Source organism: Bison bison, unplaced genomic scaffold, assembly GCF_000754665.1.
Source record: "Bison bison bison isolate TAMUID 2011002044 unplaced genomic scaffold, Bison_UMD1.0 scf7180017864297, whole genome shotgun sequence".
NCBI lineage: Eukaryota > Metazoa > Chordata > Mammalia > Artiodactyla > Bovidae > Bison > Bison bison.
The window spans coordinates 6,662,623-6,681,977 of record NW_011494869.1 but is presented as its reverse complement, the minus strand read 5'-3'; the positions used below and the strand labels follow the sequence as shown (position 1 = coordinate 6,681,977).

Below are 19,355 nucleotides of genomic sequence, written 5' to 3'. Positions count from 1 at the left end.
GTAAACGAGTCCCTTTTTGGCCCTCCGGACTCCCAGATCCCTGCCAGCTTAGAGGGACCTGAGGCCACCGTTGTTGAACTCCCTCATACTCCTGGGGCACTGTTTGACAGTACTGAGGCTTAGGGCAGCTGGACTCTTTTGCTGGTGACCTAGTACCCTCTCATTTCCTCCTGAAGCAACGTCCTGAAGTCTGAGACTGCACTAGGGACACCAGCGGTTATGACTTTGTCTACCCATCCACACCTTCACTCCCTAACCCCAAGTTTATATTGCAGGTTCTGGTTAAGCAGAGGCTTCAGAACCACTGAACTTGAAACTTATCCCATAGGGATGCAGGTGGGATGCTGGAGGACTATGGCTTTGGGAAGACAACACCTTGAGTTTGGCTGGCAATCAGAGACAATTGTTGTGTGTGTAGTGATAAGAGATCCAAGTAACATCAGTTCTACTTTTTTGTGCTTTTCCTTCCCAGGTGCAGCCTGTGATTCTGATGGGGACTTGCAGATCTGTGCCTCAGCTTCCTAGGACTTCCCTCCCAGGAGGCCATCTACAAGGGGATCTAGGTGACCTGTTGATGGAAATCCAGCCTGCCAGGGACTTAGGTCTATCCTGTTATGTTTGCTACTGGTTACAAATTCTATTTTCTGTACAATTAGTCAGACTAAAGTTTTCACTGTGTTTGTTTGGCAAAACGAATTAAACAGAAAATAAGGTTTTTATTTGGGTCTCGCCATTTTATTTTTATAAGGACTCAGCTCAGGATCCTTGAAACGTGGGCAGATGGACTTCCTGATAGGCCTCCCCCTTCTCCGCCTTGGTCTCGAGGACAGGCTGACCCTGGGAGTACAGATGCTTCAGTGACCAGGTTTCTCCATAAAGGGGCTCTAACCCTCATAAGGTCTTCTCAGAGTTCCAACGCATCCTGAAGAGTTTGGAAATTGCACCAAATGGTCCTGGTTTGCCCATGGGTTAGCTCCCTGTGTGCTTTCAACTGGGGGAAGAATCAACTGAGAACTAAGCTGAATTGTGGCACTTCCTGGGGGTTTTGAATTCCGTAAGAATTTTCAGCTGGAATTGAATTTTGCTCACTATTCTCCCTTAGGCCTAGTACAGTGTCTGGCACACATGGGCATACAGTTACTTACATCAGTGAAGACCACAGCTGGAGCCAGCCATGGGTTCTTACAAGGAATATGGATACCTTTGAACTTGGTGCACTTTCATTGTGAAGGAGGTGGATCCTCAGAGGAATTTAAGGATGAGTTGGGATCTGTCATCTCTTGACTCATTTTCTTCGCTGTTAGCATCTTTATTTAGACTGGATGTTGTAGTGACAAGGTGACATTTTTATCTGTGGTTCCAAGTCATTTAGCCGAAAGCTGGCAACAAATGCCTTTAAAGCTAGCAGTGTTTAACATGGGTATTGGGGCACAAATGATACTTACTGGGCTCCATAAAACATGATTCTTTTCTCTGTTACTTATGGAAAAAGCCACTTACCTGGGGGCTTTCCCTGTAGTTTCGAACTAGAATGGCTCTAAAATATCCCTCCAGTGTCTGCTGTCCTTCTGACCCCTTGGCATTGACAAGTGTCTGTTGGGGAGGAGAAGTGGGAGATAGGTTGTGCAGGTGCCTAGTTGGGGAAAGGACTGTATGTCTCCCTTCCTGGGGTTAGGTCTGGCTGGTCATAAGGTGGTGGAAGCACAGTAGTACCCTTCCAGGCCAGCAGGGACTGTAGCCCTTTATGGGCAGGTGTTGGGTCACTCACTCCGCTGTCCCCACCCGCCTTCATTAGGAGTGAGGATTTTCCCAGGCTCCAGCCATGCTCCTTAGTGTATCATTTAGCTCCTGTTTGCTGAAGGGATTTAAGACTTTCAACTTTGGGTCTCTTGAACCTCTCAGCGGCACTCCCAGGACAGAGTGAGAAGAGCCAAACTGGTCAGGATTCGCTAGTGTCTGGATATGATGAGCACACAGTCTCTGGGGTGTTTTATCTTCTAGAAGGGAGGAGAACAGCTCAGAGCAAGGGAGGCCCTAGATACACCACAAGCAGGGCAATGCAGTCTCCCGGACTGAGTAATAAGAGAAGAATCTAGTCAGGCAAAATAATACAGATCTGGGATTTAATGAACAGAAGCCTGGTCTGGTCTTACCAGCCATCCCCAGGTGGAGGGGTGGGGGTGATGGTGAGGATCTGTAAAGGTATAAAATTTCTGGACGAACAGGAGTACTGAGCCATCTCTGACTAGGAGAAACCTTGTCTCTATAAACTTAACCTGTGGTCCCCCGGCTTAGCTGCAGAATCCCAGCAGGCCTGACCGAGACACACGTTACTTCAAATGTTTGTGTTACCCAGGAAACGACAACGAAAATGGGCTTTGAAAGAAAAGAGTAATGGGCGGGAGGGAGATTATGGACAATTTAATCGCTTAAATCACGGGGAAGGTTTGGGCGCACCAGTTGTTTATCTTTTTTCATTAATAAAACCAAGATTCTTAGCTGCCCTGCCTGATGCAAAACCCAACAACAAAAAACTTGTGAGAATGCTTTGTACACCCTAACTGCAGAAATCTAAGAGTAAGCTTGTTTCCAGCCCAGGAAAGCCTCGCTTGCTTGAAACCAGCTTTGGGTCCAACTTGCACCCGGTAGGGCGCAAGAATGTTGGGACAACAGAAGCTGTGGGTTCCGCCCCGGGTAGCCTTGGAGCTCCACTCGGAAGAGCCGCAGGGGCGGCCACAGCACCAAAGGGGAGGGGGGTTTGCGAGCGGAAACAGCTCAGGGGCCCAGGGAGGGGCGGCTAGGCCAGTTTGAGAACAGGCCGAGCTCCCACGGAGGCGGGGCCAACACCGAAAGGCCGCGAAAGCTGGGCGGGGCCGGACCAGCTGGGACTTGGCGACAACCGAGGCCTGACCCCAGGCTGGCGCCAAGCTCGGGTGTTCCAGAGGCTTCCGCTAGACCACAATTCTCAGGGGCTCGCCCCGGCGGCCTCCCTCCCTAACTTAGCCTCACCTCCCGCGCTGCGGGCCGTGTCTGGGCCTCGGCGAATAGGACGTCGGGAATGGTAGTTTTCTCCCAGCGCACCTATACCAGAAAAGAGCACGAGGAGGACTGCGTTTCCCAGAGAGCAGCGGGGTGGCAAGGGAAGGCAGGGGGGAAGGGACAGTCGGTCGCAGACCGCGCTGGGTTGCCGCCGCTGTTGCCGCCATCGTGCCAGCCCCTCGGGTGAGTGTCGGGGCTAGCGCGCCGGGGCTGGGGCTGGGCCGCAGGAGCTGTGCTCCGGGTCGCCTGGAGCTTCTGCTGCAAGTCCCCGGGCGGCCCCTCCCCTACCCCCCCCCTCCGGCGGCCCCAAAGCCGCGCGGGGCCGGGGCCATGTGTCGCGCGCGGCTCCGCCTCCCGCCGGTCCTCTGAGGCGGCGGCCGGGGGAACACAGAGGAAGCCAGGAACCTATTTCGGGCGTACCGTGCAGGTGGCAGGCACACTGGACCGCTCCGAAGCCAGGCCTTTTTCTCTGGTCTGGACCACCCAGATGGGGCGCTCCGGGCCCCGCCCCGTCTGGCCTAGCCAGGCCTGCCCGAGTCCCGCAAACTGCAGGCAGGCTAGCGGGCGGACCCCATCCCCACGTCCTGCCGCCAGCCCGCCAAGGATTCGGGGATGGGTAGACGCCACCCAGCCCGTTCCGGAGTCAGCATTGGGTAAGGGCGCTCGCGTGCAGCAACCCTACCCTCCTCCGGTTCTGAACCACGGCTCGGCTAGGATGTAGGTGAGCGCTCACTTGCTTTTTTGCCGGCTGAGAGTGCACGAAACCTATCTCCCACTCCGGAACTCATGCGTAGGTTCTTCTGCGTGGAGGGCAGGGTCAAGGAATCTGCCGCGGGAGGGGGTTCCACATGGGACTTAACCCCCAGCAGCCTTGGAGAATCTGGCCTGAGGAGACGAGGCGGCTCCGGACTCGTAGGCTCAGCCCCCGCCCTTCTTTCTATCAGTGACCAGACCTCAGCCGTGGGTGGGTTGGCCGGCTGTGTTAGTGGAGGGAGGAAGCCAAGGAGGTGAAGCTGAATATGTGAGCCTCCAACACATTGTTAGGTATCTTCAGTACAGCCTAATCCTCCCATCTGCTGCTCCCAGAGTCGTCTGCCCTTCTTCATAGAGGAGGATGATTCCATGAGGGTGGTAACAATAAGGTGGGGTTTGATGGAGGGGAAGGCACAATCCAGGTCTGAGGTCGGTGAGCCTAATGCCAAACGAGGCTGGGCTGCAAGCGACATTGGGGGAGGGGCACTTTTGGGCTGTGAGGCCCTTTGAAGCCTGGGTGGCAGAACTAGGGCTGGAGACTGCAGAAAGTCAGGCTTCCCTCTCTTGCTTGCTCATTCATCCAACATTCAGAGCGACCTCTGAATAGGCAGAAAGCTGGTTGGGCCTTGGGAAATTGCCTTTAATGAAGGCACCGGGTCTCCATTGAGTTCTGGAGGAAGGGGAGTAGCTAGCCATAGAGCGGTCCTCAGGCTGGTTTTGGGAAGGCCCTTCCTGACTGAGTGATGATAAATTAAGGGACAAGTCCAGAGAAGACCATGGGATATGGGGAAAAGACAGTTTGTCAGGCCTTGAATTTTCTGACCCAATGCAGCTAATGAGCCACAGTTCTCCCAGGTACTAAAGAAGCAGCCAAGTCTTTGCACACCTGGCCTCAGCAGCAGGCAGGTCTCTTAGGAGAGTTGAGTTAAGCCCATGATGCACCACCCTTGGAATTTTTTTTATTTTTCCTTTTCTTGAATATTTCCCCAGGTAGTATTTTTCTGGTCATTGAACTCAAGCCTTGGAATTTTTCTTGCAGTTGCATTTTAAGTCCCCGCTGTTAAGGTTAAGAAGGATAGGCAAGGATCTGTCTAGATCTCCTCACCAGGCCTGCTTTCTCCTTGTCTTTCTCTTTCTCCTAGTTCACATCCTAGCCTACGAGCGTGAACTAGTCAGGTTCATTCAACAGGCTCAGGAGAGGCCTGGTTTGCTCATGGAGGTGGGCAACAAGGAGGGACTACCCCCAGGACACACGTAGGGTCAGTGTGATTGGATGTCTTCGTGCCATAAGCAGTTGTTTCAAGATCTTGAGATTGTCTGGGTTGCTTCTTTCTAGGACACCGGTGTCAGGTGAGTTAGGCTTTATGGCTATGGATTAGTTCACAGATTCCAAAGCCCTAGGTGACTTGATCACAAGGGTTTTCTTTGAGGTCAAAATGCTGTTGTTCTTTCTCATAGGTTACCTGGGAGGGGGAGGGATTCAGGTCCCTCCTTCTCATTCCACACCTTAAGTTCCGTATAACTTCTGTGTCTGGGGTCAATCATGTAGCCATTGCTACGCATCCTGACCCCCATAAGTCCTTGACCTTTCTGGAATTTGGCAAGCTGTCTGCATCTCAGAGCTCAGAGATAAGAGGAGAACACCGAGGTTGTCCACAATCAGTATGCACCCTCTCTAGTCTTGTAACGCTGACTTGGGTGGTGGGGCCTGGCCTGGGACAGTCAGGATATGGCTGCGTAATAAAGGGTCAGGCTGTGAGGAGACTGGGTTCTCAACCAGCTCAAAACTATGTCCCTTGGTGACATGGAACTCACCTCTCTGAGTCACATTTCACTTTATTCTGACTTTCCAACTGGTGGGTTGGGATGGAAATAATGATTTATGTGAAAGAATGCTCAAATTTTAGGATTGGAAGGCACCTTATATCAAAAAATTCTAGAATCCCTTTACTGAGGCATTAGTATCTTGCTTGAATTATTTTTTTCTCTTGTCTCACCAATGATGCATTTTACTCAGCCACCATTCTTGCAGCCCTTTTCTGTATGTCAGGCTCTGGGCAGAAGCTGGAGGTAGAGTAATGAGTTCCTACCAAGTCCCAGTGCTGGGAAAGGAGGTCACAGTAGTCAGGGAGACAGAATGTTGCTATTATGTATTGAGGTCTAAGTTGAAGAGACCCACAAGGGACTCTTGGCCCTTTGCAAAAGGTTGGGGTGAGGGGGGCTTCTGAGTGACAGAGTAGAGGCTGTTACCGAAGAGTAAAGGCTGTTAGTGAGCCCACTCTCCTTTCCAGTGCCTGAAGAAACCATGGAGCAAGGTATCCCTCAGGATGCTGGGCCCAGGAAGGTCTGGGATCCCTTGAGCAACTTGGCCGTCACCACTCCAAATTGCTGTTGCTATTGAGTCTAGATAGATCTTCTGTCACCAGCTCCTCGTCTCTCAGAGGTCTCTGCTGGGTGTTCTCCCAGTACCTGAGAATCTAACCAGCATTTTGTGGTCCATGACCTCCTTCCCTGCCTGAACCTGGCTTGGTGCCTTCTACCTCTTTGACTGAGACCTTTCAGGTCACTTATTCAAGTGCCCAGTGCTCTTGGAATGATATCTATCAGGACATCTTTCCAGAGTGAAACAGGCGCCGTCCCCAGAAGTGAAAGGGAGTAGTACTTTTGGAGATTGGGGAGTGAATCCAAAAAGTTCTCCACAGGGTGGACATTGAATGTTAGGCAGGATTTCTGTGGACAGCTTGAGCTGAACCTCCTGATGGGCCTGTTTTTAAAGTTAGTATTTTTTTTTTCTGATGGGCCATGAGAATGTTTGTATGTGAGGGGTTGGGTTTGCGTGGTATTGCAGAAGACTTGAGAGTCCTTTGGACTACTAGGAGATCAAACCAGTCAGTCCTAAAGGAAATCAACCCTAAATATTCATTGGAAGGACTTTGCTGAAGCTGAAGCTCCAGTACTTTGGCCACCTGATGTGAAGAGCCAACTCATTGGAAAAGACCCTGATGCTGGGAAAGATTGAGGGCAGAAAGAGAAGGGAACGGCAGAGGATGAGATGGTTAAACAGCATCACAGACTCAAAGACGTGAATTTGAGTACACTCCTGGAGATGGTGAAGAACAGGGGAGCCTGGTGTGCTGCGGTCCATGGGGTCGCAAAGAGTCAGACACCAGTTAGCAACTGAGCAACAACGCCTTCCCCAATTTTGAGATTTTGTGATTTCTTGCTTTGACCACATATGGCAGGAGTTCCTGAAGATTCTTCCTGAGGGAGGTGCTAGCATGCGGGTTATCCCTGCAGTGGCTCCAGCAGTGACCGACGCTGCTGGTCAGCACCCGTACCATCAGGTCTGGGTGGTACCATCTCCATCCTCACTCTGTCAGCAGAAATGTGTCTTCCTGGTAGGAATCATATGTTCAGGTCTGACTGTGACTCAGGAAGGTGGCCAGGGAAGAGGGACACAAGAGGACTGGGGTTGGTCCTTGTCACTACCCTGGGCCTTTATTTATTGCTGGTACCTGCTATATGCCAACTCCTTAAGCACTCAGGCTGGAGAAGGGTCTACCCTGCGAAGGAGAACCTCCTCTCATGAGAGAGATGCGTCCAAGGAACCTGGGAACTGAGGGTTGTTTGCCTCAGTAAACGGGGGATTCAGAAATGTTTGTTTCCTAAAGCCTCAGGTACTCCGTCAGAGCCACTGGGTCTCTCCAGGGCAGAAACTGCAGCCCCCTGGAAGGACATCTGTATAGAGATATTGGTTCCACTTGCAGAGGTGGTTCAGGCCCAGGTCAATACACGGTCTCATTTGCAGGTTGTACACCTGCTGTGACAGGCTGAGCATGCACTTAAAGGGTTTCCCTTCTGATGGGCGTAGAGCTTGCCAATTTCAAAGGGGAAGAAAAAGCCTGGGCTCCATTCTTCATTTTTTCCATCTACGCTTCTTGCTACTTGACATGGGCTCTCAACTATTCCAGTCCAGGCCAATTTTGTAGACATTTTCATGCCGGCTATGCCCCAGTGGCCTTGCGTGGTCTTGAATTCTTAGCCTCTCAAGAGTCTTGGTTTCATCTACAAAGTTGCAGTAATCATACCAGCTTTACAGAACTGAGAGGCTGGAATGAGAGAAGACGTGTATGTAATAACTGTTTGGTTTACAGGGCTTTGACTGATGGTACACGAAATATCAAGTTCATGGATGGGAACTGTCTAGGCCAGGGCCCCAGAGATCCCTGAACCACCTCGGAAAGGGGGCTACTCAGGAACTGAGTATGGGCAGAGCAGAGGGACTAGAATGCAGGTCTCAGGATTCAGCTTCTGGGCCAACCAGGGCAACCTGACGCCTCTGGAGCCCTCTCCAAATAGAAGATGAGAAGGCCCTTAGCGTGCTGGGGGCACCTAAGGGTCTGCCCCGGGAAAGGGTTCTGTCCTGGGCAGCGGACTTTGGCTGCTGTCTCTCCCAACTGCAGGCGAGTGAGTGGTGAACGAGGCTGTTGCCAGTCCTGGGTCAAGGCTGTTCCTTCGTGTGGTGTCCTATAGGAGGCTGAGATAACCCTCCTTCCCAGCTCTTGACCCAGTGTTCACCTCGTACCTGCCAGCTGAGTCCTGCTTTATATCCGTAGTTGATTACCCCGAACATCCTCATAATTACTGATGAAGACAGGGTCTGAGGGTCCTGCCATGTGGGAGAGGAGGAGCAGACTAGCGGCCAGGCCTTTGATGGCGTGGTCCTGTGCCTCCTCTTCAGCCACAGTTGTCCCTCAGGTGATCAGAACCTTGGGAATTGGGGTGGGAGGGAGGGGCCAAGCACCACTAACACACACCTCAGACAGATGGCTGGGTGGAAGGCAAAGGATTGTTTCCTGACAAATTGGACAGAAGGTGTGGGTGGAGGTGAAGTGGGTCACCTGGCCACTTAAATTGAACAGGGTTTTCCCAGAACACACTTCTCCAGAGAAGAGGGCCTAGGTGAGGCACCTTGCAGACAGGGACAGGGGTACCCCAGTCAGGGAGAGGAACCACTAACATATATGTAAATGTGATAATCTCATGCAGTGACAAGTGCTAAGAAGATGAAGCAGGATGATGAAATGAGTACCCAGGAGGCCACTTGAGACTGAATGGTCAGGGAAGGTGTCTATGAGGAGGTGACCTTTGAGTGGACACACATGTGACGAGGAGCTAGACGCATGAAGGAGGATCTGGATACATCTGGGAGGAAGGATGATCCAAGCAGAAGGATCAACAGTTGCAGAACCCTCCAGTGAGAACAGGCTCAAGATGTTCCAGAAATAGGAAAATGCTCAGAGTGGCTGCAGAGGATGGGGAGGAGTGGGTGGCCAGAGATGAGGTTGGATAGCTGGGAGGCCAGGTTACCCTGGACCTTGAAGGCAGGATAAATGGTTGAGATTTTGTCAGTGGAGAATGGGAAGGCTGCTGCACAGGATACACACTACTCTTCAGATCAGTGTCTTCCCCTCTGGTTGCAGTCCACAACGTTCCCTCTGTCTAGTCCACGCCTGTGCTCTGGGTTTAAGCCAAAGTTGTCTGTCAGTTCTACCTGTCGGAATCCTTCCCAGCCTCTGCTTCAGGGCCCTTGAGACCTAGCAGACAGTAGGTATGAAGGTCGTAGTGCTGAGTTGGTATGAGTTCAAGGATCACATTATAAGATCACAGATAAGAACATAGATCGCACATGTGGTGTTCCCTGTGGGCCTCAGTGATAGGCCATCCAACATGAACATCCTTCTGTTTGAAAGTGTGGAGTTAGTAATGAATGTCCTCTTCCTCTTTCTCGTCACTCTTCTGACCCCAGTCGTGCCCTAGATCCAGCTAGGCCCACATTTATCTCTGCTTCGCTGAGATGGTGGAATGGGGTTGTGACTTTGAAGGTTTAGGAAAAGCGTGAGATCATCCCCCATGAAAACATCCATTGTTTAGTGTGGCAGTCTGCCTGGTGCCTTTGTTTGGAGGCAGAAGCCCTGGTTCAAGCCTGTCTTGCCCCTTTCATAAAAAGCCAAGGTTAGAGATCAGGGCTTCAGCCCTACGTGTCATTCGTTTTTATCTCCAGACCAGTTGTCACTGGAAGTCTTGGTCCTGGAGCCCACTAAGCCTGGTTCCATCCAGTTCCACCATTTATTAGGCTCGTGACCTTGAGCAAATTTAGCTGACCTTGCTGGGCCTTGTTTTGCTCATCTCTAACATTGGAGTTGACTCACAGGGTGTTAGAACAAAATGCATGTAAAGCCATGAGCACATTTCTACACTGAATACGCATTAGTGAAAACGAGACATCAGCTGGACACTACTGTTTCGAGTTTCAAAATACTGGAAACTCTGACCCAGAATTTGAGGAGCAAAATGAACGGTTTTTTTTTTCTGTTACCCAGTGGGATCCCCTGGGCCAGAGCTTTTAACCTGATGTGTATGACAGCCTCAGGGAGTATGAACTACTTGAAGTCAGTGACAAGACTGGGGCATCTCTGCCTCTGTGTGGATTGATTGGGAGCGGGCCACAGTGTATGAGACATTCTTAGAGAGTCTTTGCACCCACAGAGACCTAAGGGTCAGTGAAGGCTGATACTCAGTGGGTGAGAGGTCACCGAGATCATTTCTGCTCCTCGAGGAGCCTGGCCTCAGTCAGCCTGAGTGAAGCAGGAGGCGGTGGTCAGCGGCCCTCTCGGAAGAGCTGTAGGAGAAGCTGTCATGAAGGTCAGTCCGCAGTCTCACGCGAGGCTGCCCATCAGCCTTGCATTGTGTTTCTTTCCAGGCTATTCTTTCCACAGTAAATATATTAGAAGCAAGGCCGGGGCTGTCTGGCCATCCTGGGGAACCCCCAGTCCAGCCACCCCTCCCCTGTGTCCCATGGGGATGGGAGGTGGCCCCCACACCCTGCTGCTTTTTCTAGGCTCAAGAATACCACCTCCCAACTACAGGGTGAAAGCTTTGTGGAAGATGTGGAGTCAGAAACTGGAAGTCCCATAGTTTACTGGACTCTGTGCTGGGAGATTGAGGGGGTGGGATGGGATGTGGCAAGAACCAAATGGGGACGCTCACAGCCCAGAGCCACAGTGGAGTGGGCCCTGGGTATGCCGATCCAGGCTTGCACGTGGTGTTGGAGGTCAACAGTTGAGTCTGCAAAGGAAGACCCAGATGGGAGGCATCTGAATGGTGATGTGAGGGGAGGGCAGGCATCCCAGCGGGAGGACTCACCTGTGCAAAAACCCCGGGAGCAAACTCTGAAGTTCCGGTGTGTTTAGCTGTGGTGCTGGATTGAGGCGGGAGAGAATGGCTGAGGAGTTAGGGATAGGTGTGGATAGCCACCTGTGGGCCTTCAGGTGTTTGACCTTGAACCCAAGGATGAGGGGTTTGTAGGGGAGGGACATGGCCAGCCTTGTGGCTTAGAACTCAAGGATGCAAAATTAGCAGAAAATAAGCAGTGACCTTAACCAGAGAACTCAGGATCAGCACTGATGTGCTGGGCAAGTTGGGGCCACAGGCTGAACCTTGGTTTTTCCACCTGTAAAGTGGGCTGACGGTGAAATCAACCGCATGATTACTACACAGAGGTAAACACATCAGGGTCAAGCAAGCCTTGAACAAGGTTGCTGTGGGCTTCAGAGGCACCACTTGACATCGCTAAAGCAAAGTCTTCAATCCACATAGCTTTGAAGGTTCCTGCTCACCCTTTTTGAATAGTCCTGTCCCTCAGGAGAGCTCCCTTTGCCCTGCCCCCTCCACCCGGCCAAAGGGCTCTTCTGTCCCTTTATCCCTCCTACCTCTTTACTCCACCTCTGCTTCTGCCAAGTCGTTTTTGTGTTAGAAACTTATCACACCATTAAGAACAATGTTGAGAAAGGAAAAAACACCTCACTTCCTTCACCTCAGTGTCCCACCATATGGCGCCACTTTTCTTTGGATAGCTTCTAGTCTTATTTCCCCTCACCCTCCATCTCCCGCTTCCCGGTTTCCTGCCCTTATCTCTTCTTGTGTCCCCAGGCACATGCTCATGTTGTTTCTCCTGACTGGCACACTCCTTTAAGACCTTCTCTGAGGGCTGCTGAGAACAGAGGGCAAGATGGCCCTAGTTCATTCCTCCCTGCCCCAGAAGTCTTGGGGGGGCTCAGCAGGGCACCTTGGGAGTGTGATGTGGTGGGGTTGGGCTGCGATGGGTGAGTCATCTGGTGGAAGGGGCAGAGATGCGCAATGCCAGGCTCTTGTGCCTCCAGTGACCCGAGTTTGCATGTGGTGCTGTCACAGTCTGACCCCTTGAAAATGTGACCAAGACAGAGCAGCTGAGAGCAGCTGCATATCCTGTGTTTTTCCCACTTGTTCTGTTTCTTGGCAGAGAGCAAGCTGGGACACTCCTTGTCCCAGGCAGGCGCCGCTGGGCCCAAGCTTTCTCCTGTGCTTCTTTTAGACTTTCCTGGACATTTAGTCATCCCAGCACCGTGCTGCTATTTTTAGTGCCACCACCTCCTAGGGAACCTAAAATAAAGCTGGCTCAGCTTCCTGGCCCCTCATTGGCTGGAGCGTTGGTCACAGGCTGGGAGATTGGCTGAATTGGGCATAAGCTACTACCCACTTCCACTGTCCTTCCTCTGGTTCCTCTGGCCTAGGGTGAGGCCATAGGGACCAGAGCAAACCAGCACTAACCAAGCTGAGTCAAGAGCTTTACTAGGTTCCCTTAGTGAGACCCCACTGGCAACAGCAGGGTTCCACCCCCTTATAGAGAAGAGGGCTGAGGCCCTCAGGATGGCAGTGACTTGCATCAGATCCCACCACTACCAGTGGTTGTCTGCCGAGATCAAACCCACCTCCTTACAGCTTTGGTTCAGAGTCCTGTTATTAGGAGAGAGTGGGTGGGTTCCTGTGCAGTCAGAAACAGCTATAGAACAACAGAGGTCTGCTGTTGTGGGTCCTGCAGTGAGATGCGCTCCACTCTACTCAGGAGGAGCCTACCAAAGCCTGAGCGGCTCTTTCGTCTGGGGCTTGGATTTTTCATCTAGCAGCCTTGGATCCCTGATATCTGTAGCAGGGTGGGTTGGAGGGGGTACAGCTCCCCTCTTGCTCGGAGACCAGAGAGGGGCAGCCCTTCTGAGGGAGCCAGTGCTGGGATGGGGTGTAGAGACATGACTCATTTTCCCCTCCCAACCTTCCTTTGCCTTCCCAGCATTTCTGTTGTCATCTGTGATCCTCTGAACTCATGGTCCCAGCTCTGCAGTTGGTAGATGTAACCCCTCTCGGTGATGAAATGATGTCATGTGGCCTCAAAGAAATAAACTTCCCCCTTAAGACAAAGTGAGGGAGGGTCACTTGCTGTCTTTGTTCCTCAAGTGGGACCTTGAGGAACCATTTCTCCCCACTCTGACTGGGTCTTCTACCTGCCAGTAAGGCCCTGGGGTAATGTTAAGGGCCTGAGTGCTGCAGTCGAAGACACTTGACTCAGACATCAGTAGTTCCTGACCTGCAAAGTGGGAAGAATAGCAGTAACTGGCTGTGCAGGTTGTTGAGAGGATTAAATGAAAAGAAATGGGGAGAGTGCTTAGCTCATCCTCTGTAGTACTTGCTCTGACCTTCCTTCATCCGGGCTCCCCCTTCAGGACCCATCCTTCTCTATGATCCTGACACCAGGAGGGTCTGAGTTGTCCATCTCTGGGCTCCCTGCACTTGTCTGTATTGAGGGATTGCTTATCAGTTCCCTGGGTCCTCTCCGTGTTCTCCAGGAGCACAGACCTCAGCAGAGCACTGCCTGCTCAAGGAGGTCTGGGAGGGGTGGGGGTCAGTGAAGAGACTGACTGGCTACCTGCTGCTTCCACGGTACCAACGCTTCCCTTCCTGTCTTGCTGGACTTACAGGTCTCAACGAGGCCGGGTGACGCTCCAGAATGGGAGACAAGCCAATTTGGGAGCAGATTGGATCCAGCTTCATTCAACATTACTACCAGTTATTTGATAATGACAGAACTCAACTAGGCGCAATTTATGTAAGTCTTCTGCTCTAGCACCAAAACGGGATTCCAGGGGATCAATTCAGATGTGGGGCCCGTGCCTCCAATTCACAAGTTCTGGCACCCCTCACTGGATTGGCTGAGCCCTTTTATCTGAGCTACTCTTCACGGGGTAGGGGGCTTAAGGCCTAGCCCAGCTCCCCAGGCCACATGGACCTTTCTGTCATCTTCTGCATGAGTGAGATTCTTAGGTAATCTAGTGGATCTACATGAGTGGTACCATAGGCAGCACTTTCTGGGCTCGCCCTTCCATGGTCCTTTGAGTGCCTCTGGTCCAGACCAGCACTGGTGGACAGAGGCTAGGGCTTCTGGTGCCACCTGGAGGCAGCAGCTGTAAGAATCATCAGTGCACCTCAGATGGCTTCTGGAGGCCCCAGGTCCAGTGTCCTTTGAAGAGCTAAAAGCCCCTGAAAGCTCATGGGAGGCGGGTGTTTCTTGAGTAACCCTTCTGTGTAGGCATTTTTTACTGCTATGTTAATGATGTTCATATATACCAAAATTTACTTGTATTTGACCCTGCCCAAGACAGAAATGTGATTGATCAAGCCACGCCTAGCAGGTCTGCCCAGGATAGAAGTGATAGGAGTCATCACGCACAGCCTTGCAGCTTGATGGGCTGTGGGCAAACTCCTCTGTCTCCCTCAAAAAGTCAGGGCCAGTTCAGACATTTTGAAGAAAAGAAAGGGATCTTAGCGGTGGAAGGCCACATCCGGCCCAGGTAATTGATTGTCATTATCACAGGTAGAGGGTTTTAAAAACTCAAACTGGCCTGACTGGGATCTTTGGCACTTCTGTCTTGTTGCTTTTGAAATCAATTAAAGCAGGTCTGACCCAGAGAAGAGTTAGCAACGTCTTTAAGGAGTACTTTATGTATGTCGTTTTATGGAAGCTCATCACGTTTTCCCTTTAAACATCAGGAAACAGATTGGGTGGGGGGGGAGGTGGATAAAAAACTAGTTTGCCTAATGTCAGAGCTGCTGAGTAGCAGAGGCACTTTTGAGCTCTGGCCCAGGAGGCTCTGGTAGGAAAGATGGGGTGGGGAGGCAGTGAAGCTGTGGGTTACATGTTGATGGTTGGGAGGGTCCCAGGAGAGGCCTTGTCAGCCTCCACCCCTCCCTGACCCCATGGGAAGGGCCTCTGTGGAACTGACTCTGGGCTCTAGAGATGGTGTTGAACATAGATGTTTCCTAGTTCGTTCGTTCTTTTTTTTGTTCCAAGTTATTTCTGATGATTATTCTGGGACTGGTGCTGACCAACCAAACAACAGGATGGTTTTTGACTTGAGTCTTGGCCACATATGGCCAGCCTGGAGCTCATCCATATCAAAGGCCATACAACTTTTTGGATAAAAAGTGGGAGATGAGCTTACTTATTAATAAGTTTGTGTTTTCTTACATAGTCTTTCAGAGCTTGGGCTCTGCGATGCTGGGGTGTAATTAAAGTTGTTAATCATCTGAAGTTTGGAAATTACCCTCATTTCCCTTCTTTACAGACAGGGAAACAGACATGGACTCATGTTCCCCAAGCAGGACCCTTTTGGGGGTCTTTTCAGGGCCTCAGCGATATTCCTTGTGCTCTGAAGCTCTGACCCCAGATTTCCTGGTTTTCAGATTGATGCGTCATGCCTTACGTGGGAAGGACAGCAATTCCAGGGGAAAGCTGCCATTGTGGAGAAATTGTCTGTAAGTAAGGGCCAGGTCTGGGCTGCAGGCAGCTCCTTCCCCACCCTGCTGGCCACAGCCCACCACCTATTTTTTCTCTTGCAGAGCCTTCCATTCCAGAAAATCCAGCACAGCATCACGGCGCAGGACCATCAGCCCACACCAGACAGCTGCATCATCAGCATGGTTGTGGGCCAGCTCAAGGTAATGGTGCTGCTGCCTTGCAGCACCACTGTCCTGCTCCTCAGGGACACCCAGACAAGTGATGCCTGGAGCTTTGCAGCTCAGTACTCTAGCCATCAGCCACACGGGGTGATTTTTAAATTGCATGAAGTAAAATGAAATAAAATTAAAATGTAGTTCCTCAGTTGCATTAGTCATATTTCAAGTGCTCAGAGTTATTCATGGCTGCCTATTGGACAGCACAAACATAAAACATTTCTGTTATTGCAACAAGTCCTACTGGAGAGCACTGGTATAAAGCCTTGGAAAAGGGACAGTGAGGTACAGGAACAGGATAGGGCTGTGATCCCAGCCACTGGGCCTTTGTACTGCCCCCAAGCTGTAGGGGAGCCTTCTGCAGGCAGCTGACCCTGAACTGGAGTCCATGCTACTATTCTCCAAGCTGGCTGCTGGCTCTTCCACCTGCTGAACAAAGCAGATTCTGGGAACTCCCGCTTCTCTTTGGATTTCTAGTTCTACTTCTCAAGACCTGTTAACCTCAAAGCTTTCCCGTGGTCCTTTGGTGCCTCTGCCCGTACACCCCACCCCCCTTCCAGGAACTCCTACTTGTTATACTCTAACAGACTGAAGATTTCCAAAAAGCCTCTCCTTCCCAAAGCAGGACAGATGAGCTGCCCCTTAACCAGGTTCCAGCCTCCTGGGCATGTGGCATCATGGTCCCCAGAATATGAGACCCACATGCCTTCTCCCTAGGCTAGGCAGGGCTTCCTGAGTCCAATACAAGGGTGGAGGGAAAGGGCGGCCCTCTAGGCCTCTCCACTGGACCTGGATGGACCTGCCTTTTGGCCTGGTTTTTCCTGTCAGTTTCTCCTGCCTGTTCAAGATACCCTGCCCAGAGAGTGTGCTCAGATAGGCCTTGGGAGTGAGGAGGTCTTTTCTGGGGTCTCAGGGCACACTTTCCCAGGCTGGGGTCATTAAGCAGTGCCTCTTCCACCTGGCTTCAAGTTCTTTCTGGTGTTTCTGTCCAACCCCCAAAAGACTGATTTGCCTCCTTGCTGATGATAATTCCTGGAAAAAACAGTGATGTTAGAAACACAGCTGGTTAGTTAGGCTTCTACCTCGACTAGGCCTCATCTGGGTGTTCTGCAGTTTGGCTGGAGGTCTCTCACCCTTTTTTTGTTGCAAATATTATATGTTACATGACAAGAAACAGATTACCTGATAGGGATGCATTAGTTTTTTTCTCTCTGCAGAGTTGTAATTGGTGTGAGCTTGGTTTTGAGCCTTTTCTCATGTACAAAGTCATTATTAGTAGTATCTTCTCATGGGTGGACTAACTAACATAATCAGACACTAAGACTGTTTAGTTTTTAGACTACCATGAGTTACATGATAAGCACCACAGAACTCTTTCAGATTGGTCACTTTTGCCCAGAAACATAAACTCAGAGTCACTATGTTGTCTGCTATATTGCTGTAGCTAACTGGTGAGTTGTTCTACAGTTTGAGTGTACATAGTATGAGCTGCCACCTCAAGTCCCCTTTGTGCCAAGTTCAGTGTTACATACATTATGTCAGTTCACAATCACGAGTACCCTGGGCTCTCCTAGGATTTGTGTCCAAGATAGAAAGGCCTGATTGCAAAGTCAGCATTCTCCTCCAACTGAACACCCTTCCTGTTCCTTGGCCAACTTAACTGAACCATTTTTTTCTCTTCACAGGCCGATGAAGACCCCATCATGGGGTTCCACCAGATGTTCCTATTAAAGAACATCAATGATGCTTGGGTTTGCACCAATGACATGTTCAGGCTTGCCCTGCACAACTTTGGCTGACCTCCTCCCAGCCAGGCACTCATGCTGTTTCCTCCTCCCTCCTCTTCCCGATACTATTCACACTCCTCCAGATGCTCCAAATATCATTCACAAACGAGCAGGGCCGCGGTGGGCGTGGGCGCAGTGCGCTGCTGCTACCGAGGTGTTGTGCATGATGTTTGGATGCTAGACTAGTTGCATCTGACAGGAGAAGTTTGTGTTGTACCAGCGCATGCCTTGGCAAGACTTAAGTAATGCAAAAGGTTATCTTTTTCTTTTTCAATCTACTGACAAGTTGCTCTAGTAACCCAAAGAAGTGAAGGAGAAAGCAGCTGCCTCACCGCCCAGATATTGATTTGTTCAGATGTTTCAATGCCTCATGATACAATAAAACCACGAAAATTTTCTTAACAGTTTAAATTGTTTGAATTAGTTGAATAGTGGGCTGGGCATCCATAACTACCCTGCCTCATTGGCTCTCTCATGTCTCACCATCCCACATCTACGCCCACTCAGCAATACCTGTTGCAAGGAGAAAACACCGAAGCAGCACTCTGAGCTCAGGCAGCACTCTGCACTCGCTTCTCTTAGAAGCCCTGTAGGGCATAGTGTTCCCTCCATCTGGCCTTGGAAAAGTGAGCTGCAGACAGGGAGAGCTCAGGTCTGAACGGAAGAGTCCCTTGAAGCCTCGGCAGTCAGTCCTGACATTTCCTGTGACCTCTACACTGGGTAGCGTCAGGGCTCTAATGACAGGTGAGATGATGCAGAATCCCACCGAAGATTGAAAAGCCTTGGCAAAAATGGCCCATTAGGTTCAGGCCCTCTGGACTGAGGGCTCAGCAGGACCAAGTATGAGCAGGCATTTGAGGGCGAAGGCCCTGTTCTAGCCACAGAAGGGTCAGTATCACATCCAGCATGCCCCGTAAATCCCCGGACAAGCAGAGGGCAGCTCTTACCCTGTACCATCTGCTTCGGATGTCACTACCAAAACGGGAGTGCCTCAAACAGCCAGCCTCCAATGCCCAGAGCCAGGCCCAGTTGGGTTGGAGTATAGATTTAAAACTGAAAGCATTCTGAGTTTGAGGGAATTCAGGTTGTAGGATTTCTCATGCCTGAGACCTCTGCAAGGCATCTCTAGGCCTTCTCCTATTCCCTCCCTGACCACAAACACAAACTCACACTACTATCCTCAAATCCCAGGAAATCTCAGCTGTTGGGGCAGTTTCTCCTCCTTAGTTTTGGGGACAGACTTTGCCTAGTATCAATACAAATCCAGCCCTTTAGCCCTGAGACTGGTGGTGTAAAACTGATGGCAAGGTAGCAACCACAGACCAGAACCAAACCCAGGATTTGGTCTGTTTACCTGTTTGGGGTTTTAGGATTGGTGAGGGCACCACAGCTTTGCCTGTTATGCACAGCCCCCTTCCCTCCTGCACTGTGGATGGAAGCCAGGAACTTCCTCAGACCCCCACTGGTAGCCTAGCTATGCTGGGCACTGGGCTGGATGGTGTGCTGTTTGAAATAACAGCATACTCAGGAGGTTTCAGTGGGACTAGTTTCTTGGCTGCTCTGTATTTGGGGGATAGAGGTTGGGGAGAGGTAGAAACCTGCTGCCTCTTAAACCACCCTGTATAAAATTTGCAATACAGCTTTTCCATGTACCTGTGCCTGAAATGTCTGCAATAAAGAAGTGTTTGTAAACCATGGTTTCTTTCTTTTTACCTGATGGTGCAAGGTCATGCAGAGGGATGCTGGGAGACATTAGGGAACAAGGTGATGATGTTTGTGGTGAGACCATCTCTGCCCTTGCAATTCCTGGGTCCGTGAATTAACAGGTCCCTTCAGACCTTCCCAGGTGGCTCAGTGGTAAAGAATCCGCCTGCCAATGCAGGTAGATGCAGG

The 19,355-nt window shown here is 51.0% G+C and overlaps 2 protein-coding genes across 4 annotated transcripts in view; both read left to right on the top strand.

Annotated features, from left to right (window-relative positions):
* THAP11 (THAP domain containing 11) overlaps positions 1-719 on the top strand; it is a 2,215-nt gene extending 1,496 nt beyond the window's left edge. The window contains exons 2-3 of one of the 3 annotated variants that reach the window (XR_826231.1): positions 1-336; positions 473-719. Coding sequence is in view for 2 of the 3 variants with exons in the window: in XM_010851013.1 (XP_010849315.1) it covers positions 1-4 (4 nt within the window). In the remaining variant the exon portion in view is untranslated. The other 2 variants (XM_010851013.1, XM_010851014.1) reach the window with 2 other exon arrangements.
* Positions 720-2,794: 2,075 nt separating this feature from the next.
* NUTF2 (nuclear transport factor 2) lies at positions 2,795-19,154 on the top strand. Its single transcript, XM_010851012.1, has 5 exons — positions 2,795-3,222; positions 13,644-13,771; positions 15,406-15,477; positions 15,562-15,660; positions 17,361-19,154. The coding sequence occupies exons 2-5, from the start codon at positions 13,673-13,675 to the stop codon at positions 17,472-17,474; spliced, it is 384 nt and encodes a 127-aa protein (XP_010849314.1). The 5' UTR covers positions 2,795-3,222; positions 13,644-13,672; the 3' UTR covers positions 17,475-19,154.
* The last annotated feature ends 201 nt before the right edge of the window (positions 19,155-19,355 follow it).